This window comes from Loxodonta africana, chromosome 9 (assembly GCF_030014295.1).
Source record: "Loxodonta africana isolate mLoxAfr1 chromosome 9, mLoxAfr1.hap2, whole genome shotgun sequence".
Taxonomy (NCBI): domain Eukaryota; kingdom Metazoa; phylum Chordata; class Mammalia; order Proboscidea; family Elephantidae; genus Loxodonta; species Loxodonta africana.
Genome location: NC_087350.1, coordinates 63751452 through 63777439, shown reverse-complemented (window position 1 = coordinate 63777439; position 25988 = coordinate 63751452). Strand labels below are relative to the sequence as shown.

The 25988-nt window shown below is 53.1% G+C and overlaps 1 protein-coding gene across 6 annotated transcripts in view; it reads left to right on the top strand.

Moving 5' to 3' along the window:
- Positions 1-25215, top strand: part of LOC100658384 (regulator of G protein signaling 3) — a 183736-nt gene extending 158521 nt beyond the window's left edge. For 2 of the 6 annotated variants that reach the window (XM_023545027.2, XM_023545029.2), the window contains 6 exons: positions 9725-10693; positions 18644-18708; positions 22193-22294; positions 22678-22739; positions 23328-23494; positions 24263-25215. In XM_023545027.2, coding sequence (XP_023400795.2) covers positions 9725-10693; positions 18644-18708; positions 22193-22294; positions 22678-22739; positions 23328-23494; positions 24263-24448 — 1551 coding nt within the window. In that variant the 3' untranslated portion in view covers positions 24449-25215. The other 4 variants (XM_023545031.2, XM_023545030.2, XM_010587718.3 and 1 more) reach the window with 4 other exon arrangements.
- The last annotated feature ends 773 nt before the right edge of the window (positions 25216-25988 follow it).

Sequence of the window (25988 nt, the reverse complement as noted above, 5' to 3'; positions counted from 1 at the left end):
GGTCCCTTGCCCCCTGCCTCCCCGCCCCCCTCCCCCCCCGCCACGCCCTGGAGAGGTCAGCATTGCCCTGAGCAGAGCACGACTGCGTGCCAGGCCCTAGCGGCTCTGTGAGAGAAGCGTCGCATGAGAAAATGGAGTCTCAGAAATGTGAAGTGACTGGATCAAAGTCACACGGCTAGGAAGTGGGATTCAACACCAGGCCTGTCTCGTGAGCGCGGTGTTGTTTGTGCCCTTCCCAGGAGTCTTCCTGGCATTGCAGAACTTTTTTGTTTGGTCAAACTAGTGTGGAACATAAGAGAAAAGCCACGTGTTTCTGGCTCTGCCCACCTGTGAAGTGGTCCCTGGGAGGGAGATGATTTGGGAGGGTCACCAGGTGTATGGGATTCTGCACCACCCCTCTCCTATGTTACCCCCACCAGGTGAGTCAGACTCCCTGTCCCTCCAATCTCCACCTCTTTGGGCTAAGAGCAGGGGCTCTGCATGTGGTATTGCTCATCCCTGTATCTCCGGTGCCTAGCACAGTAGCCAGCCAAGGTAAGTACTCAGTAGGTCTCTTTGGAAGGAAGGGAGTGAGGAGGGCAGGAAAGGAGATCATGGGGTAGTAGAAAGAGCAGGGCTTTGGCAGCAACAGACCCTGGCTTCAATCTTCACTCCTCCACTTATTAATTTTGTGAAATTGCACAACTTATTTAACCTCTTTGAGTCCCAGTTTCGTTATTTGCAAAATGGGGCCGTTGATATTGACCTCACAGGTTGTCATAAGTGGGAGAGTACACATAAAGCAACTGCTGCCGGGCTGGGTGTATATAGATGCTCAGTTAATGGTCTATCCCGCTGTACCCGCCCCCCCGCATTTTTCTTAGCGTTATCTCTGTTTCCACCATCTCTAGCTCCACCTTCCCTATTTCTACAGCAGCACTAAGGTAAACATTGCCCTCAGGGTAGTCTGGATTCTTTAACATATCTGTACCCCTGTCCCGTGGAACCGCCTGCACTCTCTCGAATATTCCATGCTGTTTCTGGCCTCACCTGGAATATTCACTCCTATCCCTTCCCCCCATTAATACTTGGAGTCTCAGCTTTGCCATTATCAACTCCCACAAACCATCCCAGTCTTTCCTGCTGCCTCTGTGCTTCCATGGCCCCCTGTACTTCCCTGGGGTGGTTATGGTGGGCGGGGGAGTGACATGGGCCCTTTAATGCTGCTCTCCGCACTAGACTGAGCACCATCAGGGCACAGAATGTGCCTTGCCACTGTTTGGCTTTAGTGCCCAGCACAAGCCCTGGCACATGGCTGGAACTGTGCAGGCATTTGCTGAGTAACTCTGGAGGGGTAAGTAAGCCAGGGACACGATTCTGATGAGCCAAAGCAGGAGCCCGCCTGGGGTTGGCAGGGGAGCCGAGAGCCCTCCAGCCAGGGCCTCCAAGGGAGGATTTAACAGAGACTCAGGGGGATGGGCAGGAAGTAGACTTGAGGAGGTAGAGATAATAGGGAAATGAGATGGCAAGTACACGCGCATGCACGCACACACACGGGCACTTGGAGTAGACAGAGAAGGAGGGTGTCAAGGCAGAGAAGGAGGGTGTCGGGTGGGAAGGGAAGCAGTGGTGGAGCCCACGGGTGAACTGGTTCTTGAGCAGATCACTCAGGAGTGGGCAGAAGAGGGCCGGGGGGCCCTGAGGCCCTCATTCTGACAGAGGCATCAGTCACCACTGGAACAGGAAGAGGATGGGGAAACCTCTGGTTTCAAGTCTCACGCCTTTCAGATGAGCCAAGAACTGGGAGCGTAGAAGGAGCCTTTGGGGCTGTGGGGCAGGGGGCAGAGACTGCAAGTCCACCCCCCACATTGAAGCAGTGGTTTCAGAGACCCCGAGAGAAGGGGTTTGGCCAGGACCTCGCAGCAAGGTGGTGATGGGGGAACCCAGGACCGGAAGCAGATCTCAGGAGCACCCTCCCCCTGCCCGCGGGAAGCAGCTTTGCTCCTCTGTGCATCTAGGTGGGTAGTGGGGGAATCCAGCCAGCTCCAAAGGCCAGGCCTGAGGGCACATCCTTCCGGCTTAGCCAGGTGAAAGCATCAGGGGCGAGGAAGGTTTCTAAGAGGGGCCTCCTCTCATCTCACTCCTCGGGGAGCCCTCTTCTCTGAGTGCTAGCTTTGCCTTGATATTTTCTGAAGTGAGAAGTGTTGCTTCCCCTCCTCTGTGCCTCAGTATTGCTTTCAGTAGACTGGGTATCTCCTTGCTGTTGCGTGTTGCTCTCCTGAGCCCCAAATAGACCTATGAGTAGCTGTGACATCCTTTAGGGACAGAGAAGTTTTAGTCTGAAGTCAAATTCCTTCTCCTTCCCCCCTCTCCTCCTGCAGTTGGGCCTTGATTTATAGGAAGCAAGAATGGGTAGCTGACTCTAGTGGCCTTGCCATCTCCTCAACCTAGAAAAGGGGACTTCTGAGGTCATGCCTCTTCTGAGTTGACTTCCTATTATAGAGGGAACTGTGTGTGTTGGACCTAGTCCTGGGCTAGGTTCTGATCTGGATTCTAGTCCTGATTCTATTCGGTGATCTTGGGCATATCACCTCCCTTCTCTGGACCTCAGAATTATCTGGGGAGTCAGAAAAAAGTCAAGATGCCCGGGCCTAATCTTAGGGAAAACGATCAAGTAGGTGCAGTAGGGATTGGGCCTGGAAGTAGGTATTTTGAAAATGCTACACAGGTGACTCTAAAGTGTATGTGTCTGTGAGAACCTATAGTCTAGATCAATGCTTTTCAAACTTTAATGTGTAGGTGAATCATCCGGGATCTTGTTAAAATGTAGAATCTGATCCAGTAGGCGTGAATTGGGGCCTAAGATTCTGTATTTCATACGAACACTCCGGTAATGGTGTTGCTGCTGCTGCTGCTGGTTCACAGATCATGCTTTGAGTGGTAAGGGTCCAGGTGGTCCCGTGAGCCTGTTGAAGTTCCTTGAATTGCCCATTCATTCATTCATCATTAAACACTTAAGTTGGGGAGTGGTGAGAGGTGAGGTTAGAGGGAGTTGCAGATCCCAGCATCTTGCGGGGCTAAAATATTTGGACTTTATCTAGAAGGTACTGGGGATCCATGTCGAGGTTTTACGCAGAGGAGTGACAAGGTCAGATTTGCACTTAGAAGACGCTTGTGGCCATAGTGCAGAGAGTGGATTAGAGTGGTCTGGACTCCCAGGGAGGGAGGATGCTGGTCTGGAGGGAAGTGGTGGTAGCGAGGATAAGAGAGAGTGAAGAAAACCTTGAGATTTTATGAGGGATGATCACAGGACTTGGTGACCAGGAGTGGGAGTGAAGGAAAAGGAAGAGAGAATGACACCCAGGTCTCTGGTTTGAGTGGCTGGTGGTGGCATCATTGACACAGAGAACCCAAGAAAAGGAACGGACTTGGGGGGAAGACAGTACATTCAGTTTGGGGTATGTTGAGTTGGAGGCACCTGTGGGACATCCAGAAGAAAGTCAGGTGACCTCTTTGTCTCCCTCCCTGGCTTCAGCCATACAGGTGTCCTCTCCATTCCACAACTGCGTAAGCCCTTTCCTGGCTCAGGTCTTCGCACCTGCTATGTCCTCACCTCATGAGCCCTTCCCTGGCCCCCCCCATCAGATTTCTATCTCAATGTCATTCCACAAGGTGGGCTTTCCTGACACTCCCCTTTATTCTCCCCCATAGCACCTCCTCATAGTTTTCCTTCACATTACGGGTCACAGTTGGTATTTATGCTTTTGTGGGTGATGACTTGGTTAATATTAGTGGGTCCTTCGCCACTAACCTGTAAACTCCATGGGGATGGGCGTTGCATCTTTCTCACTCCTGTTGCACCCACAAAGCCTAGAACAGTATTTGGGTGCAGCACTGTTCCATGGGGACGTGGTGAAGCCTTGCCTGTACGGTGTAGACTCAGGATAGAAGTCTGGGCTGGCAGTGTAGAGTTGGGAGTCGTCGGCAGCCAGCTACTGACTGTGGCCTTGGGAGCGGATGAGAGCACAAGGGAGTGCGTAGGAGCAGGACTAGAGGGGGCCTGGAACAGATCCTGATGAACACGGATGGACGAGAGGCCCATGACAGCTGAGAAGGGGCCATCAGAGCGGCTGGAGGAAATCCAGAGAGGGGATATCAAAGCCAAGCAGTGCTGCAGTGACCATGACTGCTGTTTACTAAGTGCTTATGTGTGCCAACATTAGCTCATCCACTCCAGATACACTGTGAGGAGGTATTATTAATCTCATTTTATGGCTACGGAAACTGAGGCACAGAGAGTTTAAGCCCAAGGTGACCCAGCCAGTAAGTGTGAAGTGGGGAATCTCTATCAAGAGCCCTTAGCCCTCTAAGGTGCTGCCTCTGTCCTCCTGGACTTTGCAAACCTGTTGAGTTGTGGGCAGGGGCAGAGGAGAGTAGCCACAGCCCTCAGCTTCTCAGGCCTGGAGAGCCCCTGAGCTGGCGGCACAGGCCATGGTGGTGGCTCCATCTTCCGGGTGTCAAGAAGCCAACCCTAGAGGAGCTAGACTGAGACTGGGCTGGAGGAACTAAGTGTTGCCCGAGCAGCTGAGGTTCCTAGAAGTCAGCACTGAGCTAGGGACCCGGAAGCTGGGGAGCTGGACAGGGATCCAGGGAGTGCCAGACTTAAAGGAGCAACGTCATTTCTAAAGCCAGGCCTGGAGGTCAAATACTAGGCCGCGTTTCCCTTTCTTAAATGATTTTCCAGTTCACAGAGCACTTTCCTGTCCTTTCTCAGACTTGGTCCCCTTAAATCCCTGGAACAGGGGGCAGGAGGCGTCATCACCCATTTCGTGGCAGAGCAACTCAGGCCTGGAGATCTGACAGCCTGGGATCACATAACTGGCAAATGACCAAGTGGGGGTTCCAGCCCAGGTCTTTCTATAGGATTCTGTCTGTAAAATTCTAGTTGTGTAAGGGCCACCCCAAGATAGGGAATATACAGTGCACCCCCATACCCAGTACAGGAAGTGGTTTTTGGGGGCAGATTCTGAGCCCAGCATCGGTGGCGGGTGTGATGAATCATCCACAGTGAGAGCTGCAGCTTAGCTCCGAGGTCAGTAGACCTGGGTTTGAATTCTGGCTCCTCATTTAGTAGCTATGTGACATTGGCCAAGTCACTTCCAGCAGTCTACTACCACCCCCACCCAATAGCAGGTGGCAATCTGGGGACCAGTAGCCATAGCTGGTGTGAGCAGGAGCTCTGGGTGTCGTATCTGCCTCCTTTCCCCAGCCTGTTCCAAGCCCCGAATTGTATTTGAGAGGGGATTTGATTAAATCCTAAATAGTGACTCCATTTAGGTGGCCTGGTTTATTTCCTATCTGCTTCTTTCTAGCAAGCAAGACATGGGTGGAATTAACTCTGGCCCAGCCAAGCCAAAGAAGTGATGGATGGGAGAGATACAGATCCCCAACAGGAGGGAGGGCAACAGTGTCCAGCGCTCTGGACCAAGGCCCGAATGAGCAGGCTAGACTGTCTGGGTCACCCTGGCTGGGTTCTTTTTACCTAACTGGGTGTCCCTAGTTGCCTACACTTCTCCATCAGCACATTCACCATGCTCTTTAAAACCAGTTGTCTAACCTCTGTTTTTTCTGCTCAGCAGAGGACAGGGATTGTGTCTGGCTTGTTCTGTGCTGTTCCCCAGTTCCTAATGCAGCACCTGAATAAATGAATGCATGAATGAATGCATGCATGTATATCCCAGTCTTCTCTCCACCCCTACTGTGTCCTGCTCACACTGCCCAGAGCAGTTTTTAACATAGCACAGCTGTGTGTGTGTGTGTCATTCTGTTGCTTGAGGCACAATCCCACATCTGACATTCATTCTTCCACGTGGTCCTCTTCTTCATCTCCTCTCTTGCCTCTCTTTCTCTCCCACACTTGTCCCCCACTGCGAGTTCCTTAGGGTTCCTGTATTTGCTCCAGAGCTCCCCCTAAACATTGGCCTGACCAAACTTGCCCACAGTCGCTGCTGACACAAGCCCTGCCTGGGAGCACAGGAAAGAACCAGTCAGCTTGGGTCATTGTGGAGCTTCTGCTCAGTGAGGAATGAGCCCAGGTGAGGTGCCTCAGGCTGTGCTTATAGCCTGCAACCCCTCCTTTTAGATACCCCAGAGCGCCTAAAACCCTTGCATGTAAGGGTTTGAGGGAACAGGGGGAGACCGTTGGATGGGAGATGTGAGTTCTAATCCTGCATCAGCCTCTGATTTCTTGGGTGTCCTTAGGTAATTCCCTTACTCTCTGGGGCCTCAGTTTTCCCGTCTCTAAAATAAGACTAATAGTGTTGTTGTTCGGTGCTGTCGAGTAGATTCCAACTCGTAGTCACCCCATGTGACAGAGTGGAACTGCCCCATAGGGTTTTCTTGGCTGTAATCTTCACAGAAGCAGATCACCAGGTCTTTCTTCCGTGGAGCCTCCGGATGGGTTTGACCCACCAGTCTTTCGGATAGCAACCAAGTGCTCAACTGTTTGTGACACCATGCCTCCTTAATTATCCAGTGCCCACTGCCATTGTAGTGACCTTGTAAGGACAGAGTAGAAGTGCCCCTTAGGGTTTCCGAGGCTATAAATTCTTACTGAAGTAGACTGCCACATCTTTCTCCTGTGGAGTGACGGGTTAAAACTATTGACCCTTTGGTTAGAAGCCAAGCATTTTAACCACTGTACCACCAGGGCTCCTTTTTAACTAATAATAGCTACCATTTTATCAAATGCTTTTCCTGAGCTGGGCACTATGAGGAGCACTAAGGATAGTCCTATGAGGATGGCATCCCCAGGCTTCTGGTCCAGATGAGGAAAGAGAGGCTGCGAGACATTGAGAGGCTTGGCCAGAGTTGCACAGCTAGAAAGTGGCACCGTCGGTACCAAAATCAAAGTCTGACTTGGGCCTCTGAACATGTAACTGCTGGGCACTCTGAGAGCCCTTCAGCCCTGGGTGGTTTCTCAGCCGCCTGCCTGGGGCGGGGCCCTCTGGGGCCAGCACCTCTACCGGAGCGGCACTTCCCCTCCTGGCTTTGTTTGGTTTGGCCTCCATTTGGGGCAGGGTTGGCAGAGGCAGGCTGACTTGCATTTCTGGTTTTGGGTCTGTTGCACTTTCCCTGAGGGGTGGGCGGGCTGGCCAGCAGTCACCACTGGGACAGACCTGGGCCCCACCCCCACCACCCAGGAAAGGGGAAATGCAGGCCTGCTCCCTTCTCGGGGCCACTTGGAGCCAGGCCCTGAAGGCAACTAACTGGTCGCTGCTTCTTTCTCATCCTTTCCTGCGGACCCTCAGAGGCAGGTGAGGTGGGGGGTCTGGCTGTGGGGGAGGGTGATGTACATGGCACCAAGGAGCTGGCTGTGGGGCGATTTGTTTTTCTTGATGGAGAATGCTTTCTGGTGGGCAGGGTGATGGGCAGGGCACTGGGTGGCTCCTGGGGAGTGAGAACAGAAGCTGGGCTTGGTAAGAACCAGGAGCCAGAGGCTACAGCTCTCACCCCAGCCTAGGCAAGTCCTAGCTGAGCTTCAATTTTCCTGTCTGTTCAATGGGAGGTCTCTCTGTCCACCTGGGAATAGGCTGATGGGGTCTGAAGCTCAGCCCTTAGTCCAAATGAGAATTCCGGATTGGGGGCCTAGCATCACAATTGCCAACTTTGATTCTGGGTGTTTGTCAGAGTTCGCTCCACTGCTAGGGCTCTATGGGAGAAGTCCCTGACCTCAGAATTTCCCTCTAGATCCGAGTGTTTTTTATCACCACAATTTCCACCAGCACCGTCATCCCCTTAAGAGTTTTATATTTTCTGTTGCGTATTCTCCAACTTGGGCAAGTTGGTTATCTCTATTTAATAGGTAGAAACCTCGAGGCCAGAGGGTTTGGTGACTGGCTCTGCCTGGCCCCACTATGTGATTCAAGGTTGGTTCCTGCCCGTCTCTGGACCTCAGCCTCCCTGTCTGTGCAGTGGGGATTTGGGATGGCTGGTGTCTCAGGATCTGAGGTTACCCGGTCCCAGGGGTCCCTGGGGGGAGTCATCTTCTGTTGGTGTCTCAGGATCTGAGGTTACCCAGTCCCAGGGGTCCCTAGGTAGAGTCATCTTCTATTGGCAGGCAGGAAGCCCTTGGGGCCAGCTGGGCACCTGGCTGTGCCTGGGAACGAGAACCAGGGGTAGCTTCTCTGACCCTGGCCAGAGTTTCTCAAGGCTTCCCCTCCCTTGCTCAGCCGTTTCCTCCACTCTTGGCCTGCCCCGCCTTTTACGTTCATGCTCCCAGGAGGCTGCTCTTACCCACACGAGCTTTCACATGTGCTCTGACGCTCCCAGATGCCACCGTGGCCTCTGACACATGTGCACAGGACCCTGTAGCCACAGCTGTGCAGCCACGCCTGGGTCGCTTACTCCTATGTGAGGCTTGCCTGGAGCTTCGTTATCACAGACCGACTCCCAGGGCTCAAACGACTTCTCAGGAAAGGACGGCTTTTGGCACAGCCTTTCAGTCTCTGGGCAGCTGTGCAAAGGTCTCTATAGCAAGAGCTTTTAGTCTATGTTTTGGGAGTACTTGCACTCTGAAATTCTCCACCAATATTTGTGTATGTCTGTGTGCATGTATGTGTGTGTTTGTGTCCATGCATTCCCAAGCACCTGTACAGTTCCCCGCTACGCATGGGGTCGTTCTCTTCCATCAGTTCTCTTGGCCTCTTCAAGGACAAAACCTGGGCTCTAAATGGTTCTAGCTCCAGCACTCTAAGCCCTGAAATGTGATGAGGGGCCCCAGCCCCAGGCCTGAGTGCTGCTTCCCTGTCTGGCTGCGACACCACGGACCCTCCTGACCTTCTCTGAGCCCCACTCTTCCTGTGAGATAGCTGTGTTCAGATTTCCATCATGGGGTCGGTCAGCTTTTCCCATTCCAAATGTGTTCTGCTGTAGGAACCCAGCGAAAACCCTGGGCGTTCCTTTGGTAGCAGTAGCGGAGCGGAGCATGCAAGGCAGGAAATGCTTTGTGTTTCGTGGAATCCCTGTGGTTCCTCCAAACAGTTTAAAAATCACTGGGTGGATGGTCCCTCAGTGAGGGCCCATGTCTGTGATATCTGTCTAGTCCAGGTGTGGGCAGTATTTTGAAGCTGTGGTTTTATTCCAGATCACTAGTGAAAAATATTTAAACACAACACACAGAGCAAGTTCTTGTTTGAAAGATGCATTAGACGTTTTTTAAACTTTGATTCAGGTAGAAGATAATCGTTGGCTGGGTTCAAGATTCTGTTACCTGGTACTGTTCTGGTTTGGGGGTGTGGCATGGTTCTGGGTCATAAGGGATAGGCTGCCTGGCTTCCCCTTTACACATAGAGGTGACTTCACCTCTGTTTCCTTCTCTGTAAAATGGGGACAATAATACTTCCCATATAGGGCCATTGGGAGGATTACGTAAGAGGGGGATTTTAAGTTAGCCCGGTTCCTGGCATGCAATAGGAGCTGGGTAAATGGTAGTTACCTTTTCCCCTTCTCTCCTACATGACCAACCATGTTTTTGGTGGAGCAGAAGGGTGAGATCCCTTAGACAGCCAAGCCAACGAGGCCTTCAGGTTTTCATCTGGCACTCCTGGCCCTCAGATGGTGGGGCAAGGGGTGTGGCATTCAGGCAACTGCTTGTGTTTCAGCCACTGTCATGTTGGCTCAGGCACAGCGGGTGACATCTCCCAGCCTCTTTCTGAACCTTTCTTGTTTTCTTTTTCTTGCCCAGATGTTTGAGACGGAGGGAGGTGAGAAGAGGGAGATGCCCTTGGAGGAAGGGAAGGGGCCAGGTGCCGAAGATCCCTCACCCAACAAGGACCGCATTCCTGGTCAGGAGCCTCCTCCAGGACAAGACCTTTCACCCAACAAAGACTACTCTTCTGGCCAGGAACCTTCTCCTCCCCAAGAACCACTAACCAGCAAAGACTCGCCTTCCTGCAGGGAACCCCCTCCAGGCCAGGAACCCCAACCAAGCAAAGACTCCCCACCATACCAGGATCCCCCCCCAGCCCAAGACCCCCCACTCTGCCAGGGCCTTCCTGCTAGCCAAGAACCCCCTGCCAGCCAGGATCCTCTACTCAGCCAAGACCTCCTTGCTATCCAGGAAACCCCTGCCCAGGACATTCCACCCTGTGAAGACATGCCTCCCAGCCGGGTCTCCCTGCCAGCTGAGGCTCTTGCTGAGGAGACTACGGGCTCCGGGGGACCGCTAGCAGCCATCAGGGACCCTCCTATGGCCTCCAGGCCCACCTTCGTGATCCCTGAGGTCCGGCTGGATAGTGCCTACAGTCAGGAGGCAGGAGCAGAGGGGGGCAGCTCAGGAAATGAGGAGGAGGCTGAGGAAGGGGATGAAGGGGATGAGGGCGAGGAAGATGAGGACGAGGACACGAGCGATGACAACTACGGGCAGCACAGTGAAGCCAAGCGCAGCAGTATGATCGAGACGGGCCAGGGCACTGAGGGAGGCTTCTCACTGCGGGTGCAGAACTCCCTGCGGCGCCGGACACACAGCGAGGGCAGTCTGCTGCAGGAGGCCCGAGGGCCCTGCTTCGCCTCTGACACCACCTTGCACTGCTCCGACGGTGAGGGGGCATCGTCCACCTGGGCCATGCCTTCACCCCGCACCCTCAAGAAGGAACTGGGCCGCAATGGTGGCTCCATGCACCACCTCTCTCTCTTCTTCACGGGACACAGGAAGGTAAGAAGGCCATGAATGGGGGGAGGAAGGGGATAGGTAAGACAGACACCGGGGCTCCAAGGAACCAGAAGTCACCCTTTCCCCACCCTGCCCTCTTCTAGGCCTCCCAATGAACCTTCTCCCCATTTGATAGATGATAAAGCTGAGGCTTGGAGGGAGCGAAAAGGCAGAGCCTGGACTTAGACCCCTGACTTTATGTGTTTTTACAGCTCTGTTGATGATCCCCACAGAAAGTAGGGTGGGTGTGGCCTAGCCCAGGACACTGGGCATTTAGATCTAAAAGGTCTGAGACAGTAGAAATACAGAATTTAGACTTAGTCCAGGCCTAGCCAGACTAGAAACCTTTTAGCCAACAACATCGACAAAAACACATGTTTTAGTCTGTGCTGGGACTATTCTAAGCAATTTACATTAATTCTCACAGTGGCCTTATGAAGTAGATACTATTGTTATCCTCCTTTTACAGATGAGGAATCTGAGGCAGAGAGAGGTTGTCCAACTTGCCCCAGGCTACATGGTTTATAAAACGACTGAACTCGAATTAGAATCTGGCTCCAGGGCTGGAGCTCTTAAGGGACATGCTATTTGCATCTTGCAAATATTTATAAATAGATGAGTAAGTGTTTATTGATGTCCTGCTGTGTGCCAGGTTCTTTTAGCCCACCGGCCAGCTTGAGTCCAGGCTTTGTTCCTCACCTACTGTGTGGCCTTGGGTGAGTCACTGACCCTTAGTTTCCTTCTCTGAAAAGTAAGGGTTAATTGCACTAACGTCTCAGGGTGGTTGAGGGTGATTTGGAAGCACCTGGTACCTGAGGACATTAGTGCACACCCTATGAAAGTGCTGGTACCCATTTCTTTTCTTGAAATGCTAACAGTCAGCGCAAGGCACTGTGCCGGGAACTGTTAGGCTAGGTGCGTGGAGGGGGCGGCAGGGCCCATGGAGATCAGCTGACCCTCAGAGATCTTGGAGCTCAGGGAAGAGTGTCTCTGGGGCCTGGGGCCACCAGGGAAGGCATCTGAAGAAAGAGCCTGTAAGCTTGGCCTTGGATGTTGAACAGGTTTAGAATAACAAGAGGATGAGGCAGACATTCTGTGAAAGAGGAAATGACCTGGACAAAACTGTCTGTGGAAGCCAGTCTGGTTAGAGCAGGGGATTCCTAGAGGGCAAGGATGCCAAACACATGGCACTCATGCTGCCACTCCTTGCTCCAAACCTGTGGCAGACATCACTAATGGATTCCAGCACTCTTTCCTACTGGACTGGGGCATGACCTCAGAAGCCTTCTTAGCTTCTTGGCCACTAGCAAGCAATAAGGCAGACTTGGCACTTGAGAGGAAATCTCGTGGTCAGGCTGGAAGGGCAGCCTGGGGCCCCCCAGAAAAGGACCTTGAACTTTAGGCCTAGGAACTGGGACTGCATCCTGAAGGCCAGTGGTTCTCAAACTTTGATGTGCTCCATATTCTTGGGCCCTAACGCCAGACCGCTAGATTCAGAATTTCCAGCGGTGATGCCCAAACCTAAAAAACCAAATCCACTGCTGTCAAGTTGATTCTGACCCAGAATGACCCTATAGGACACAGTAGAACTGCCCCATAGGGTTTCCAAGACTAAACCTTTATGGAAGCCAACTGCCACATCTTCCTCCTGTGGAGCGGCTGATGGGTTCAGACCACTGACCTTTCAGTTATCAGACATGTGCTTTAACCACTGCACCACCAGGGCTCCTTTAGACCCTGCATTTTAAGCAAGTCCTCCAAGGATTCTGGTGCTCCCTAAAGTTTGAGTATCATTACCTTAGGCCATTTCTTGGTACAGTGGCTGCAGGAGAGGGCCCATCCGAGGTGAGGCTTCAGACTTTCTCAGGCCGGGCCCGGCCACTTCTCTCTGGAGCGTGGCCGAGGCTTAAGGGCCTACCACTTGCCTTGAGCCCCCGCATTCTGATTTTCCCCACCAGACCCTTTCAAGTATTTGCACACAGATAAATTCACACACATTTATGCATACACTTCTAGTTCCTGCTCAGTTGATCTCAGCTGCTATTTTGGGACAGACACTTCCGCCTGAGAGTCCAGCAGACCTGGATCAGCTGGCTCCTGTCTCAGCTTCCTCCTTTGGGTGCCCAAGGTCCCCACTGGCATCTTCTCCTTCCCCACCCTCTTTTGACCTGTTGCTTTCTTTCCTTGGCTCTAGTGACTAAGCTGCAGGAACTTCAGAGGCTCCCAGCCCTGAGGCAGCCACTTTTCCGTGTGGTTTCCACTCAACAGGCCCGAGTCCTCCATCATCATTCACATCCTCCTCCTTCTAGCCAGCTGGCTTCAGTAAGAAGTCCACTCTTGTCAAGGGGAAGTGAGGGCCTGGACTGGACAAGCACCCTGGTCTAGCTCAGTGGTGGTGGGCTTGGGCAAGTCCCTGCCCCTCTCTGAGCCTCAGCTTCCTCATTGATGAAATGGGTATGGTCATACCTCCTTCACTGGGTTGGTGGGAAGATTAAATAGCTTGATTCAGACAAGGCACTTAGGGCAGTGCCTGGTACCCAGCACCTGGTGAGTGTTCCGTAAATGACAATCAAGTTGAGGAGTAAGTGGAGGGTAGTAGTAGCAAGAGTAGTAACAGTTATCACAACTTTCACAAAGTATGTCAAGATCCCTTTTCTAACCTTCACACCTTTGCTGCAAGGTGGGACTTGTTGTACTTGTCTTACAAGTGGGGAGGATGAGGCTGAGAAGTGATTGCTCCAGGCTACACAGCAAGGACCGGTGGGGCAGGATGATGGCCTCTTCTGGCCCTACTTCAGACCCTGTGCATCTCATGAGGGTGAGGAGCAGGGGCAGAAGAGAGGTGCTGGCAGAAGGGAGAGGTGCAATTCCCTGGCTGGGCCTGGCTTTCTTGGAGGGTCAGCTAGTGCTGACAGGCCACTGGCAATGCCCAGGAAAGGAGAAGAGGAAAGGAGGGAAGTCTTCAGGCTGTGGAGTCAAACAGACCTGCATTCAGTCTCAGCTCTGCCTCCTCCTGGCTTGCTTCCTTCCTCTGAGCCTTGATTTTCTTTTATAAATTAGGAGTACTAGCCCTGGTGGTGCAGTGGTTAAGAGCTAGGCTGTTAACCAAAAAAGTTGGCAGTTTGAATCCCCCAAGCGCTCCTTGGAAACCCTATGGGGCAGTTCTACTCTGTCCTATAGGGTCACTATGAGTTGACCCACCAGCAACAGGTTTTTAAGTCTTTGTGGAAGGGTTACCCAGTGAATCTGGCTCCCTGTGCTGAGCTGAGTGGCCCCACGGTGCCCCCTGCTGCCAGATCCCCGCCTTACCAGCTGCTCCCAAGAGATCCACTGGCCTACACCTGCCCTTTTCTAGGGAAGCCAGAGAAACCCTCAAGAATAAATCCTGAGTCTGCGCCCAAGATGCTGCCATCAAATCTTACCCCAGCCTGGCCTCACTTGGCCCAGGGTCACTGGCCGTTGTTCAACAGTGAAGAGACCACAGGCTGTGTCCCGTCCTTGGCTGAGCTTCCTTTTCCCTCTCCCCCTGCAGAGGGCTGGCTTGGACAGGGGCTGTCAGCTGAAGGTGCTAGTCCTGCTACCCTGAGCTGCCCCGCCTAATCTGGAAGTCAGACAAGATGACCCCTAAGAGGCCTTCCAGCTCCAAGATGTGATAGCACATCTTCAGAAACAGCCTAAAGAAGAATTGTTTCCTATGTCTAAACAATTAGCCACAGAGTTTAGATTCAGTGTTTTCACATGCCTCCATAGGGCTCCCAGGCTGGGCTTGGTCAGAGAGGGCAGCCAGGCATGGCCAGAAGTCAGAGCAGGATCAATAGAGGAAACCAAGTGAGGCCTTGCTCACAGAAGGGGGTGGGCTGGAGGGGTGCAGGCTCTGGGGCTGGGGCTGAAATTCTCTGCTTTTTGTCAGCCCTGAGAACCCAGGCCAGTTATCAGCTCTGGGCCTCAGTTTCCTCAGCTGTACACAGGGTTAATAACAGCAAGTAGTTCTTAGGATTGTTGTGAAGATGAAATTAGATCATGTACTTAGCACAGTGCCTGACACATAGTGAGTGCTTAAATAATACTAATAGTATTACCATTAAAAAAAAAGAAAAGAAACACCAAACCAATTGCCATCAAGTTGATTCTAACTCATAGCGACCCTACAGGACAGAGTAGAATAGCCCCCATAGGATTTCCAAGGAGCACCTGGTGGATTCACACTGCCTACCTTTTGGTTAGCAGCTGTAGCTCTTGACCACGACACCACCAAGGTTTCCAATATTACCATTACCCAGTGTAACCCAGTGCTGTCAAGTTGATTAGGTAGTAATAATAACCACAATAGCTAATAGTTACTGAGCAACTCCCATGTGCCAGAAGCTGTGCTAATCATGTCACGTGTCTTAACTTACTTAATCTTCACAATAGCTCTGTGAGGTAGGTTAAATGATTATCCTCATTTACAGATAAAGAAACTGAGGCAGAGAGGAAGGAGCTCTGGTGGCGTAATGATTAAGTACTAAGCTGCTAACCAAAAGGTTGGTGGTTTGAATCCACCAGCTGCTCTGCAGAAGAAAAGACCTGGAGATCTGCTCCCATAAAGATTACAGCCTAGAAAACCCTGTGGGGAGTTCTCCTCTGTCCTGTGGGGTAGCTATGAGAATCGACTCTATGGCAAACAACAGGCAGAGAGGGGAAGTAACTTGGCTAAGGTCAATTAGCTAATAAGTGACTGAACTAGGATTTAAATCCAGGAAGTTTAGATTACACACTCTTAACCACTACTATTATTATAGTTATAATCACAATTATAATTATTATTCCAAGAGGCAGCAAGTTCCCAGTCCCTGGAGGTAGCCAGGCAAGGCTGGGCCAGGCATCAGGACTCCTGCCTGTGGTGAAGAAAGAGCTGGGTGGAGCTGTGCTCATAGCATTTGCCCTTCAACAGGGCAGAGTTGCTTGAAGAGACAGTGGTGAGCAGCTGGACTGCTGTGCATGTTGGGCCCCCAGGTGGGCCTTGCTACAGATTCAGGTGGGAGGAGACTTGGGGGCCACTCTGGCCTCTTCTAAGACTGGAGGCAGGAGCCTCCCTGGGGAGTTGGGGAGTTCCTGGGGCTGGGAATCAGAACCCTGGCTTTCGGTCTCAGTTTCTTCTCTTCCTGGCTATTAGGACCACCCTGGGTGCCTGGGTTCCCTCAGCTGCCTGTGGGGCTGACTCCCAGGGTGCGAGCTGCTGGCCCTCTCTATCAGGCCAGCTTGGCTGGGCCTGTCACTGCTGAAGATGATCCCCTCCCAGTGGCAGGAAGAGCCCATTTCCCAGCAGTGCAGAGGCTGGGGGTGGCGGGTGGGGCAGGAGGGGTCCCCAGGCCCATTGTGTGGAGCCGATAAAGTACGGAAGCTGAGGTTAGAATGGGAGGAAGCCCAGCGCTGAGGGCCCGTTCCCACGGGTGGGGGCTTCAGGCCCTGGCCAGCCAGGTCAGCGTGACTGTAGCCTGTGTGTATAATGGGGTGACAGTAGTAACGCTCACAACAGGCAATGAACACTGGCAGCCTCTGGTTACTAATGGTGCCCTGTGTGCCAGGACTGGACCAAGGAGGCCCAGAATTTATCCTGGTGAATCTGCCAACAGCCGTGTGGGGCAGCTGTCACCATGCATATGGTATAGCTAAAAAACTGAGGCTGAGAGGCTAGGAACCTTATCTAAAGTCTGTGGAGGCAGGCTGTATTCCCAGGCCTGGCTCCAAACCTGAGCCCTGAAACCACACACCATATGAGGGTGTGTGCCTGTGTGTGCACGTATGCACACGTGTGTTTACAACCCTGGTGGGGCAGCATTGTTGGGAAGGAGGCAGCATTTCCCGAGTCTGTCACCGCAGACATTCAAACTGTGCCCTGTCCTTGTATTTGAGTAGCAGCATCCTCTGGCGGAGAAAGACGGGCCTTGAGTCAGACCAGCCAAGTGACTCCTGAACTTTAGTTCACTTTATGCATTTACTGTGAGGATTGATGAATTAGCATCTGGATAATAAGGGACGCTAGTGGCGCAATGGTTAAGTGCTGGACTGCTAACTGAAAGGTTGGCGGTTCCAACCCACCCAGCTACCCTGCAGGAGAAAAACTTGGCAATCTGCTTTCATAAAGATTGCAGCCTAGAAAGCCCTACGGGGCAGTTCTGCTGTGCCACGTGGGGTGACTATGGGTCGAAAAATCAACTTGATGGCACCTAACAACAACAACATCTGGATAATGCTGGTCCCAGTCTGGCCCATAGTTCGAACTCCATAAATAGAGTTGTAACTCACCAATTTATCCACCCACCAACCCATCCATCCACCATCCACCCATCCACCATCCACCCATCCACCCACCCACCCACCCATCCACCCTCCACCCATCCACCCACCCACCCACCCACCATCCACCCATCCACCCACCCACCCACCCACCCACCCATCCATCCATCCATCCATCCATCCATCCATCCATCCATCCTCCCTCCCTCCCTTCCTTCAGTGGTAGAAGGTAGGCTGCGCCAATGAGGCTAGTCATTACTCCTGCTGGCTATATCTGGAATAAAGCCACTTTTCTTTCTTGAAATAAAAACACAGCGTTTTAGGGCTTAGGCTGTCTTCTTTATTTTATAGAAGAGGAAACTGAGGCCCAAGTGGATTTCATAAAGAGTCAGAGCTGGTATCCATACCTGGTGGCCTGCTCCCTGCCTTAGGACAAAGCATCCACACCCAGCTCACTCTGGGCTCCTCTGCTGACTTGGAGCATTTCTTGGGCTTGTGCTCCGGGCCGGCACTGCTGAGATCCTGGGCCCAGGCAGGGAAATAGGGCAGCCACAGTAGAGATGGCAGGAGGTTGGAGTGGTCTGGAGGCAAGGAGGAGGGGCAGACTGGGAGGAGGCAGAGATGGAGGGGAAGAGGAGAGAGAACCTTCCAGGGAAGGGGCACTGCACAGGCAAGGGCAAGGAGATGGGTGTGGGTGTGGTAGAATCTGTGAGCCGCAATGGAGCGATGGGTGATGAAGTTGCAGGACTGGGTCTCAGCCTAATGATTCAGCAGTGAGGGTCTCAGACTCATTGTCTTATGCTGGGTTCTCTAGAGAAGCAAGACCAGCCAAGTGTATAAATATAGAGAGAGGGAGAAATTTATTTCAAGGAAATGGCTCACGAAGTTGTGGAGGCCGGCAAGTCCCAAATCTGTGGGTCAGGTGTCAGGCTGGAAACTTCTCCTGACTCATGTGGTTGCAGGGGCTGACAAACCCCAAATCTGCAGGTCAGATGGCAGGCTGCTGGCCCATATTCTGAGAACTGGAGGTCAGAGTATGACAAGTTGGATGCAGGATCCAGAGAGGGCGAGCTTTGCCAGAACATTTATATATATTGGATGCAGGCCACACCCCCAGGGAAGCTCCTCTTTCAACTGATTGGCTGCTTATATCAGATCACAAAATGGAGGACGATTGCATAGTATCTGCCAAACCATTGAGAATCATGGCCTAGCCAAGTTGACATGTAACCTTAACCATCACACTAATCTTACTGGGTCTGCTTCCCACTCCTGATTCATTCATTCATTGGTCAGATACTTCTTGAACTCCTAACATGTGCTCAGAGAGGGGTGGCAATTTGGCCCAGTCACTCAACAGAACCCCGACTGGAGCCCTGCTCTCCAGCCTGCCTTACTGCCTAGGATAGTGCCTTCCCTCATTAGTACTGTTCTTCTGGCTTCTTCCCAGCAGGCGGGGTTCCTACATGCACCAGGAAGAGAACCCTTTGGCTGGAGGCTCTGCCAGGCAAACCATACTCCACATACAGGCTGTTCCCAGCAGTAGGGTCTCCCACAAGGAGTGGGAGCTTTGGGAGGGCTGCTTGTGGGAGCTACTGGATCCCGGAGCCATTCCTTGCTTGGGCAGCAGCCCCTAGATACCTAGGCTATAATGTGTCTGTCTTCTCTCTGCAGCTGAGCGGGGCTGATGCTGCTGGTGACGATGATGAAGCCTCCCGGAAGAGAAAGAGCAAAAACCTGTACGTTGAAAAGACCCATGGCCCTCACTCTTGTGATCAGAGAGGCTCCCCAGCATCCCTCTTCCTCCTGGCTTCAGGCTTGCCTCTTCTGCAGGCATCCAGCAGGGGAGAAGAGGCAGTGCCCAGTCCTGCCCACAGCCTCAGACACCAGTGAACAACAGGATCATGGGGCTTAATGGTGGCCCCAGGGTGGGGGCACCAGGGTCCTGAATGTCCAGCACCGTCCTTAGTATTCACACAGAGTGAGGGACATGAACCAATAGAGGCCTCAGCCAGGATGCCCTGGCCCTGGCCCAGCCTCTGAGCTGAGCAGTGGCTGAGTGACCTCAGCAAGTCCTTTGCTCCCTCTGGGCCTCCTCCAGACCGGTGACCAGAGAAAGGGTTGAACTGACAGTTCACGGGTTCTTGTCTCTCCTCCAGTCTTCAGGTCTTGAATGCTGACCGTCTCTGAAGCTGCCAGGAGGGGGCACTGCTGGCCCAGATAGCGGATCCCACGCTCTTCTAGCCTTTCTGGCCACACTCTGGCCCTTTTTATTTTCATTTTGGAGGAGGTGCCAATTAATGGGGTGTGTGCATCGGTTCTCCTCTGTTCTTGTCCCCTCAGGCCCCAGAGACTTGGAGCAAGCACAGGGGAGGGGACAGTGGGCCACACTGTGGCTCCCAGAGGTCCTGAAGCGCTCAGCATTATGCACACTTTGGGCCTGGGGGAGGAAGATAGAACTCCTTCCCAGACGCCTCCAGCGGCCCTCTTCCTTAGCCTTGACCTTGGCTAGGGTCCACTGCCCTGGAAACTCTTTCTCACCCCAGTTCCTCTGCCCTCTCCAGTTTTCTGCAGCAACTGGAGGCTTCTCCCACTCTCTAGCCAGGAACAATTTGCACTTTCTAGGGAAGGCAAAAGCATAAATAAAAATAGTCCTTTGCACTAACTGCCCTGGTTTAACCGCTTTTAGGACAGAGAAGGCTCCGTTCAAGGCCAGAGAGCTGGGGTGGAAGAGGGTTCCGAGGAGTGGAACGGTGCGTGGCAGCAGAGGTCCAGCATCCAGGAGGCTGAGGGCCAGCCACACGCACACGGTGGGCTCGCCAACTCTGGCCTCCTTTTGGAGAGAGTGCTGCACTTCGAATGCCTGAAGCTTATACTCTTAAAAGCTTAGTCAAGGACTCTTATAAAAAAACCTGGGATAATGATAAAAATAATAACCAACATTTCTTGTGGCAGGCACTGTTCCACGTGCATTATAGCTGTTATCTAATCTTTTCCAAAAGCTTACAGATTAGGCTTTGTTATTATCCTTATTTTACATAGGAGTAAACTGAAACACCAAGGGTTAAGTTGCTTGTCCAAGGTCACATAGCGTGTAAAGTGGTGGAGCTGGGATTTAAGCCTGGCATGCTGGCTCCAGGGCCTGATATTTTTAAGCTGGGTGCGGAGTCCATCTGAGGTAGGTCCCTTTCCACAGTACCCCTGCCAAGTAGCCTTAGAGCCCCTAGTGACAAAGCCCACTCCCCAAGAGGCCACTCATTCTGACTTTTCACGGCTCCATTAGCTTCCTCTTGTGGGTCGCCGTTCTGCCTTCTGGGTCCAAATAGAGACACGTGGGATCCCTCTGCCCCCCATCCTTCTGAGATTTGCCCATGGGAATCAGGGACTTCCAAGGGCCCCTCAGCTGGGCTCTGCAGCTGCGTGTCCAGGAGGAAAGGCGTGGCTGGCCAAGAGCCTCAGCCTCCTTCAGCCATAGAGAAACAAGGAGCCCAGGTGGATGGAGGCAGCCTGCAGGTTGGAGTGAGTGTCCCCTGAATCCCAGGAAAGCCCCTCCCCGTCCCTGGGCTTCTTTGTCCTCAGCAGTGGACCTGGGGAGGGCTCTCAACACAGAGCACTGTCTGGGTGGCAGCTTCTGAGCTCTGTCTTAGGGAGCAGTGCTGTCTCTCTCCTAGCTGTCCCAGGGCTCTCTGAGGACCTCGGTCTTCGCCCAGAGGGCTCCCAGTACCCTGACTCCTTGGCACTGTTTCGGCTTGGAACCTGCTAGAGTAGGGTCCCCATCCCTGGGCAGCTGTCCCAGACCCTCAGGACATTTCTGGGCCTCCTGTCCAGCTACAGTGTTAAGCACTTTTGTGTCAGGTGCTGCGCATCTTCCTCACTGGGTTCTTGCAACAACCCCAGCAGATGGGTACTGTTATCATCCCTGGTTAACAGATGAGTAAACCTGACGTTCAGAGAGGTAAGGTAACTTGACAAGGGCCACACAACCGGTAACTGTTGGAGCAAGGATTTGAACCCATGGCTGTCTAGCTCCAGAGCTTCAGCTCTTAACCTCCACCCTGTTCCACTTCCCTTAACTTCACAGGGTGTCCCAAAATTCTTCATGCTGTTTTAGGCTGTAATAACTTCAGAAGCATAAGTGCTACAAACTTACAAAACACTTGAAAGGTTCATAATTTAAATTTGTGCTTACTTAGTTTTGTGACTTGGATGATAAATTTTTAATTAAAAAATTTGCTTCCAGTCAGCATTTTCCATCTTCAATAAGACAGAAACCAAAAATTAAAATAAAAATTTTATTATTCAAAAATCACAAAACAGAGCACATATTAAAAATTTAAATAGCTCAGCTTTTAAATGGTGGTTTTGCAAGTTTGTGGCATGTGTACTTTCTAAGTTATTACGGCTTAAAATTGTCCTTCGACTTTTGGGACACTGCCTGAGAGGTGGGCTGGGGAGCTATACTCTGGGAGGTGCCCAGTGTTGGGGGTCAAAGGACAAAGACTGGGGCAAGAGGCATTTAACCCTTTCCTTTCCGGTAGCTTCGTCCAGCACTGACTCTGCTGCCTCCGGAGGGAGTGGCAAGGCTAAAAATGGTTCTTGGTTAAAAATAGCCAGGCTTACCACCCGGGTGGGCAGGGCCTCCCCTCCTTCCCTTCCAGCAATTTGCTGACTTGTTTTCTCCTCCTTCCCCTGGCGCCGCCATGGTAACAGGGAGGCCGGTCACAAATAACTGGGTCTGGCTTCCTGCCGGCCGCCCCGGAGGCCGCCCCTTACAGACACATGCTGCTTTCACGGGCTCCCGCTCCTCTTCGGGTTGGCCAGTGGGGATATTTTTTTTTCCGCTCCCCGTCCTGGTCCCTCCCATTTCCTGGCTCCCTCTGTCTGAGTCTCAGCCCTGGACTGTGCCTGGGAGTGCAGTCATCCAGCGGGATCCCAGCGAGCGCTCGGCTACCGCGGGCTGCACCATCGCCGCCTGCCTACCTGGGACGCAGGGTGGGGGCAGCAGCCTGGGGGTGTTCTCTGCGGACCCTTCCGGGTTCCTGAGGTGAGGGGGGCCTACAGAGATGCTCCGAGGCATGTACCTCACGCGCAACGGGAACCTGCAGAGGCGGCACACAATGAAGGAGTAGGTGCCCCTCGCCCCAGCCCACCCTGCTCCCACCCTGCATTTGCAGGGGCCGAGTGTGCCAGACTGACTGACCTCCTCTCTGCTTCTGCCTGCAGAGCCAAGGACATGAAGAATAAGCTGGGCATCTTCAGGCGTCGGAACGAGTCCCCCGGGGCCCAGCCAGCGGGCAAGGCAGACAAAGTGATGAAGTCATTCAAGTAGGTCTTCCCTGGCACCCCTGAGACCTCTCAGGCACTCACTAGCCTGGGAGCCGGGCTGGGTGGTGGGATTGACTAGAAGGGGCTTCGCTGGCTTGGTCCCCCTCTGGGGAGATGGAAGCCCTTGTAAGGGAGCCTGGTACCCAGCAAGCAGCAAACCTCACAGGGAACAGTTGCCCTGAGAGGCCAGGTGGGGGGATGTGGAGGGCAGAAATGGTGCTGGTGCCAAGAAGGGGGGTGGGCCAAGATGTCGGTGGCTGGGGGCTGCCTTCCTCCTGGACTCAGTTGCTGTCTGGGCCAAGGGCAGTTAACAAAGGGCGCCCAGCCACAGCCTAGCCCAGGCCTTACCATGCCCTCACTGTGCCCCTTCCCTCACCCCTCAGGCCCACCTCAGAGGAAGCCCTCAAGTGGGGCGAATCCTTGGAGAAGCTGCTGCTTCACAAATGTAAGTGGGGCCAGCTGGCCTGTTTTCCCCCTGCCTCTCTCCCCTACCTCCATCCCTTCCCTCCCTCTTTGTCTAGACCCTAGAGAGTGCCTATTCCTCTGTCATGGGTCCTGCTGTTGAGGAGAGGCTGGGCCTGGGCAGAGGCTCTTGGTCTGGCTTTCAAGCTGGCTTCTGCCAGCCCCTCCCTGTCCACAGGCGCTGGCACCACTTGCTAGAGGCCGTTGGGACCTGTGTGCTCAGACTCAGATTCCCAGAATAACAATAAACATTTCTATGCACTGAGGGCTTACACTGGGCAAAATGAACCAGCCGTCTAATGGGCAGGGTCCCGTCTGATCCTCTCAGGGCTCAAATAGAGAGGACTTGCGGCCCCCATTTTACAGATGAGGAAAATGAGGCATAGACTGGGGAGAGACCTTCCCAAGGTCTATCAATAAAGAGGCAATGGCAGGGCTGGGACTACATCCCAGGGCTCCCGGCTTTCCAGCGTCTCCACCCTCAAGGCCCAAGGAGGGTAAGCTGGGGAGTCCTGAGGGCAGGAGGGACCTGCTGTCCCTCTTACCCTGGCGTCTGGGTTTCTCTTAACAGACGGGTTAGCAGTGTTCCAGGCCTTCCTTCGCACCGAGTTTAGTGAGGAGAACCTGGAGTTCTGGCTGGCATGTGAGGACTTCAAGAAAGTCAAGTCACAATCCAAGATGGCAGCCAAAGCCAAGAAGATCTTTGCTGAATACATTGCGATCCAGGCATGCAAGGAGGTAGGACCTCAGACTGGGCCCTCAGTCCCCTGACACCCACAGCATCCAGTGGCCCTTCTGTGGTAGGGGGTGTTGGCAGCCTCAAGGCAGTAGCCAGAAGCTCAGGAAGGGAAGAGGCCAGAGTGACTCTTGGAGGCCAGGGCAGAAAGAAAGCAAGCTGGGCCCAGGCAAGAAGGCAATCCTATTAATAATAAAAACTGCTATCGTCTAGGTGTTGCTATATGCCAGGCATGTGCTAAGCCCTTTATGTATATGCTCTCATACTTAATCCCCACAAGTAAATAGGTTTTAATATTATCTTCATTAAAAAAATGAGGAGACAGTTTCAGAGAGCCCAATATTAGCAGCTCACATCTATTGAGTGCTTGCTGTACACCAAGCACTGGATGCAAAGTGCTTTTTATGGATGATCTTGTTTAATATTCACAGCTGAGGAGTATACTGTTACTGCTAGCGTGGGGCTAAGAAATCTAAGGCTTAGAGCACTTGAGTGATTTGCTTAAAGATGCACACCTAGGCATGGCACTGCTAGGATTTGAGCGCAAGCAGCCTGACCCTACAGGTGGTGTTTTCAGGCCCTGTAAATTCTACCACCCTTACAGTGATTAAGCCAGGACTTGAATCCGATGACCTGAGGGCCTCTGCTCTGAACGCTAAGGTGTGGAGCAGAAGGGGTTTGGAGGCAAAGAGGCTGAATCGGTCTGATTCCCAGCACCTGGCCCCCACGGTCAGCCCCTTGCAGAGAGCCCTGACCCTGACCCCCCGCAGGTAAACCTGGACTCGGACACACGGGAACAAACCAAAAACAACCTGCAGAGCGTCACACGGGGCTGCTTTGACCTGGCGCAGAAGCGCATCTTCGGGCTCATGGAAAAGGACTCGTACCCTCGCTTCCTCCGCTCTGACCTCTACCTGGACCTCATTAACCAGAAGAAGATGAGTCCCCCGCTTTAGGGGCCACCAGGGCAGAGCTCAGCGTTCACACCAGGCGGGCTGGGCCCCCCTTCCCACCTGCCGCCCTCCCCTACTGCGATGGAGGGGACAAGAAGGCCCCCGGAGGCGTCATCTCTGGACGGACAGACGGACATTTGGATGTGAAGCCTGGACCAAGAGAGGCCCAGACCACTGGCGGAGTAGAAGGGCTGGCCCCATTGGGTCCCCACTGCCCCGGTACGAGGGGGCCCAAGGGCCCTGGCAGGTCAGGGACCCAGCTGAGCCAGTTCCGGAGCTGCTGCTCCCTGCTGCCGAGACTTCAAGTTGACCAAGTTCCTTAAAGAACTGGCTGACGGGACAGGGGGCCCAGGCCTGGCCTCGAGGGCCCTGCTAGGGGGCTACTGGGGCTTGCAGCTCAGACCCCCTCCTTGCGTTCTATTTATTTAAACAGTAGTTGGATGCTTGGCACGTTATCCTGTAATAGGAAACACCCTTGCCTCATCAGTTTTCCTTTTAATTTACAAGTGCAATATTTTAACCGCCTTGTGAAAAGCCCCCTTACAGAAAAGGCAGGCACCATTTTCCAGTTTCAGGGAATTTGCTGGTCCAGGGCGGGCAGCCGGGCCTTCTGGACTGATGAGGGCTGTAGGGGTGCTGCAGTCTGACCTCACAGAAATCTGGAACCCCTGGGTGGGGTGTCCCTGATGGGCTCCGGGAAAGCATGTCATCCTCAGACTACACAGCAGCCAAGTTCTGGAGCAAATAAAAGGCCTGTGTTATTTCTTGTTCTTGGCCTTTTCTGTGTGTTTCTAGTTTTGAGCCTTCCGGGGTGACTGGGCTGGGAGGATTAGAAATTGTGATGTCAATCCACTGCTTCTCCCCTCTTGCCATCACTGCCCCCTATCCTGAAGCTATACACAGCAGTGAGTGCTATTCCTGGTAACTGCTGCCTCTGTGCCAGGCATTATACGTTACATGTTACACATTAATCATTGCTTCTTCACTGTAAGCCCACGAGGCAGGTATCCCCATTTTATAGATGAGGAGAGTGAGGCACAGAAAGGGGAGGTGACTTGCCCAAGGCCACACAGCCAGCAAGTAGCAGAGACGGGGTTCAGTGTAAGCCTGACCAGCTGAGAGCCTGTCTTCCTGATCACTGTCCTCTGCTGACGACAGAATGGAGTCTGAGCTTGACCACCTTTGGAAAATTTCTTCACTTCTCTCTTCTGTCACATCCTGAGGTTCCAATAGAACTTCTAGGTAGTCCAGGGATGGTTGGTGGAGGTGGGTGGGGCCAGAATCTCAGGCCTCATGGAGGCCTCCAGGACAGAAGGGAAAGATGGGAAGATGACAGGAGAGAGGGATTGCAGGGAGTCTCTCTGTGGCCCTGGAGAAGACCTTCCCTCTGTGAATTGTTTCCCTTCCTGCCCAACAGGAGGTGCAAATTTAGGAAAGGCTCTGTCCAAAGTCCCACTGTAGGGGAGGCCCTGATCCACTTGACTAGAAGGGGGTGGCAAGGGCCCCAGAACCCAAGCCGAGCTGATGCTGAAGCTGGCCCCTC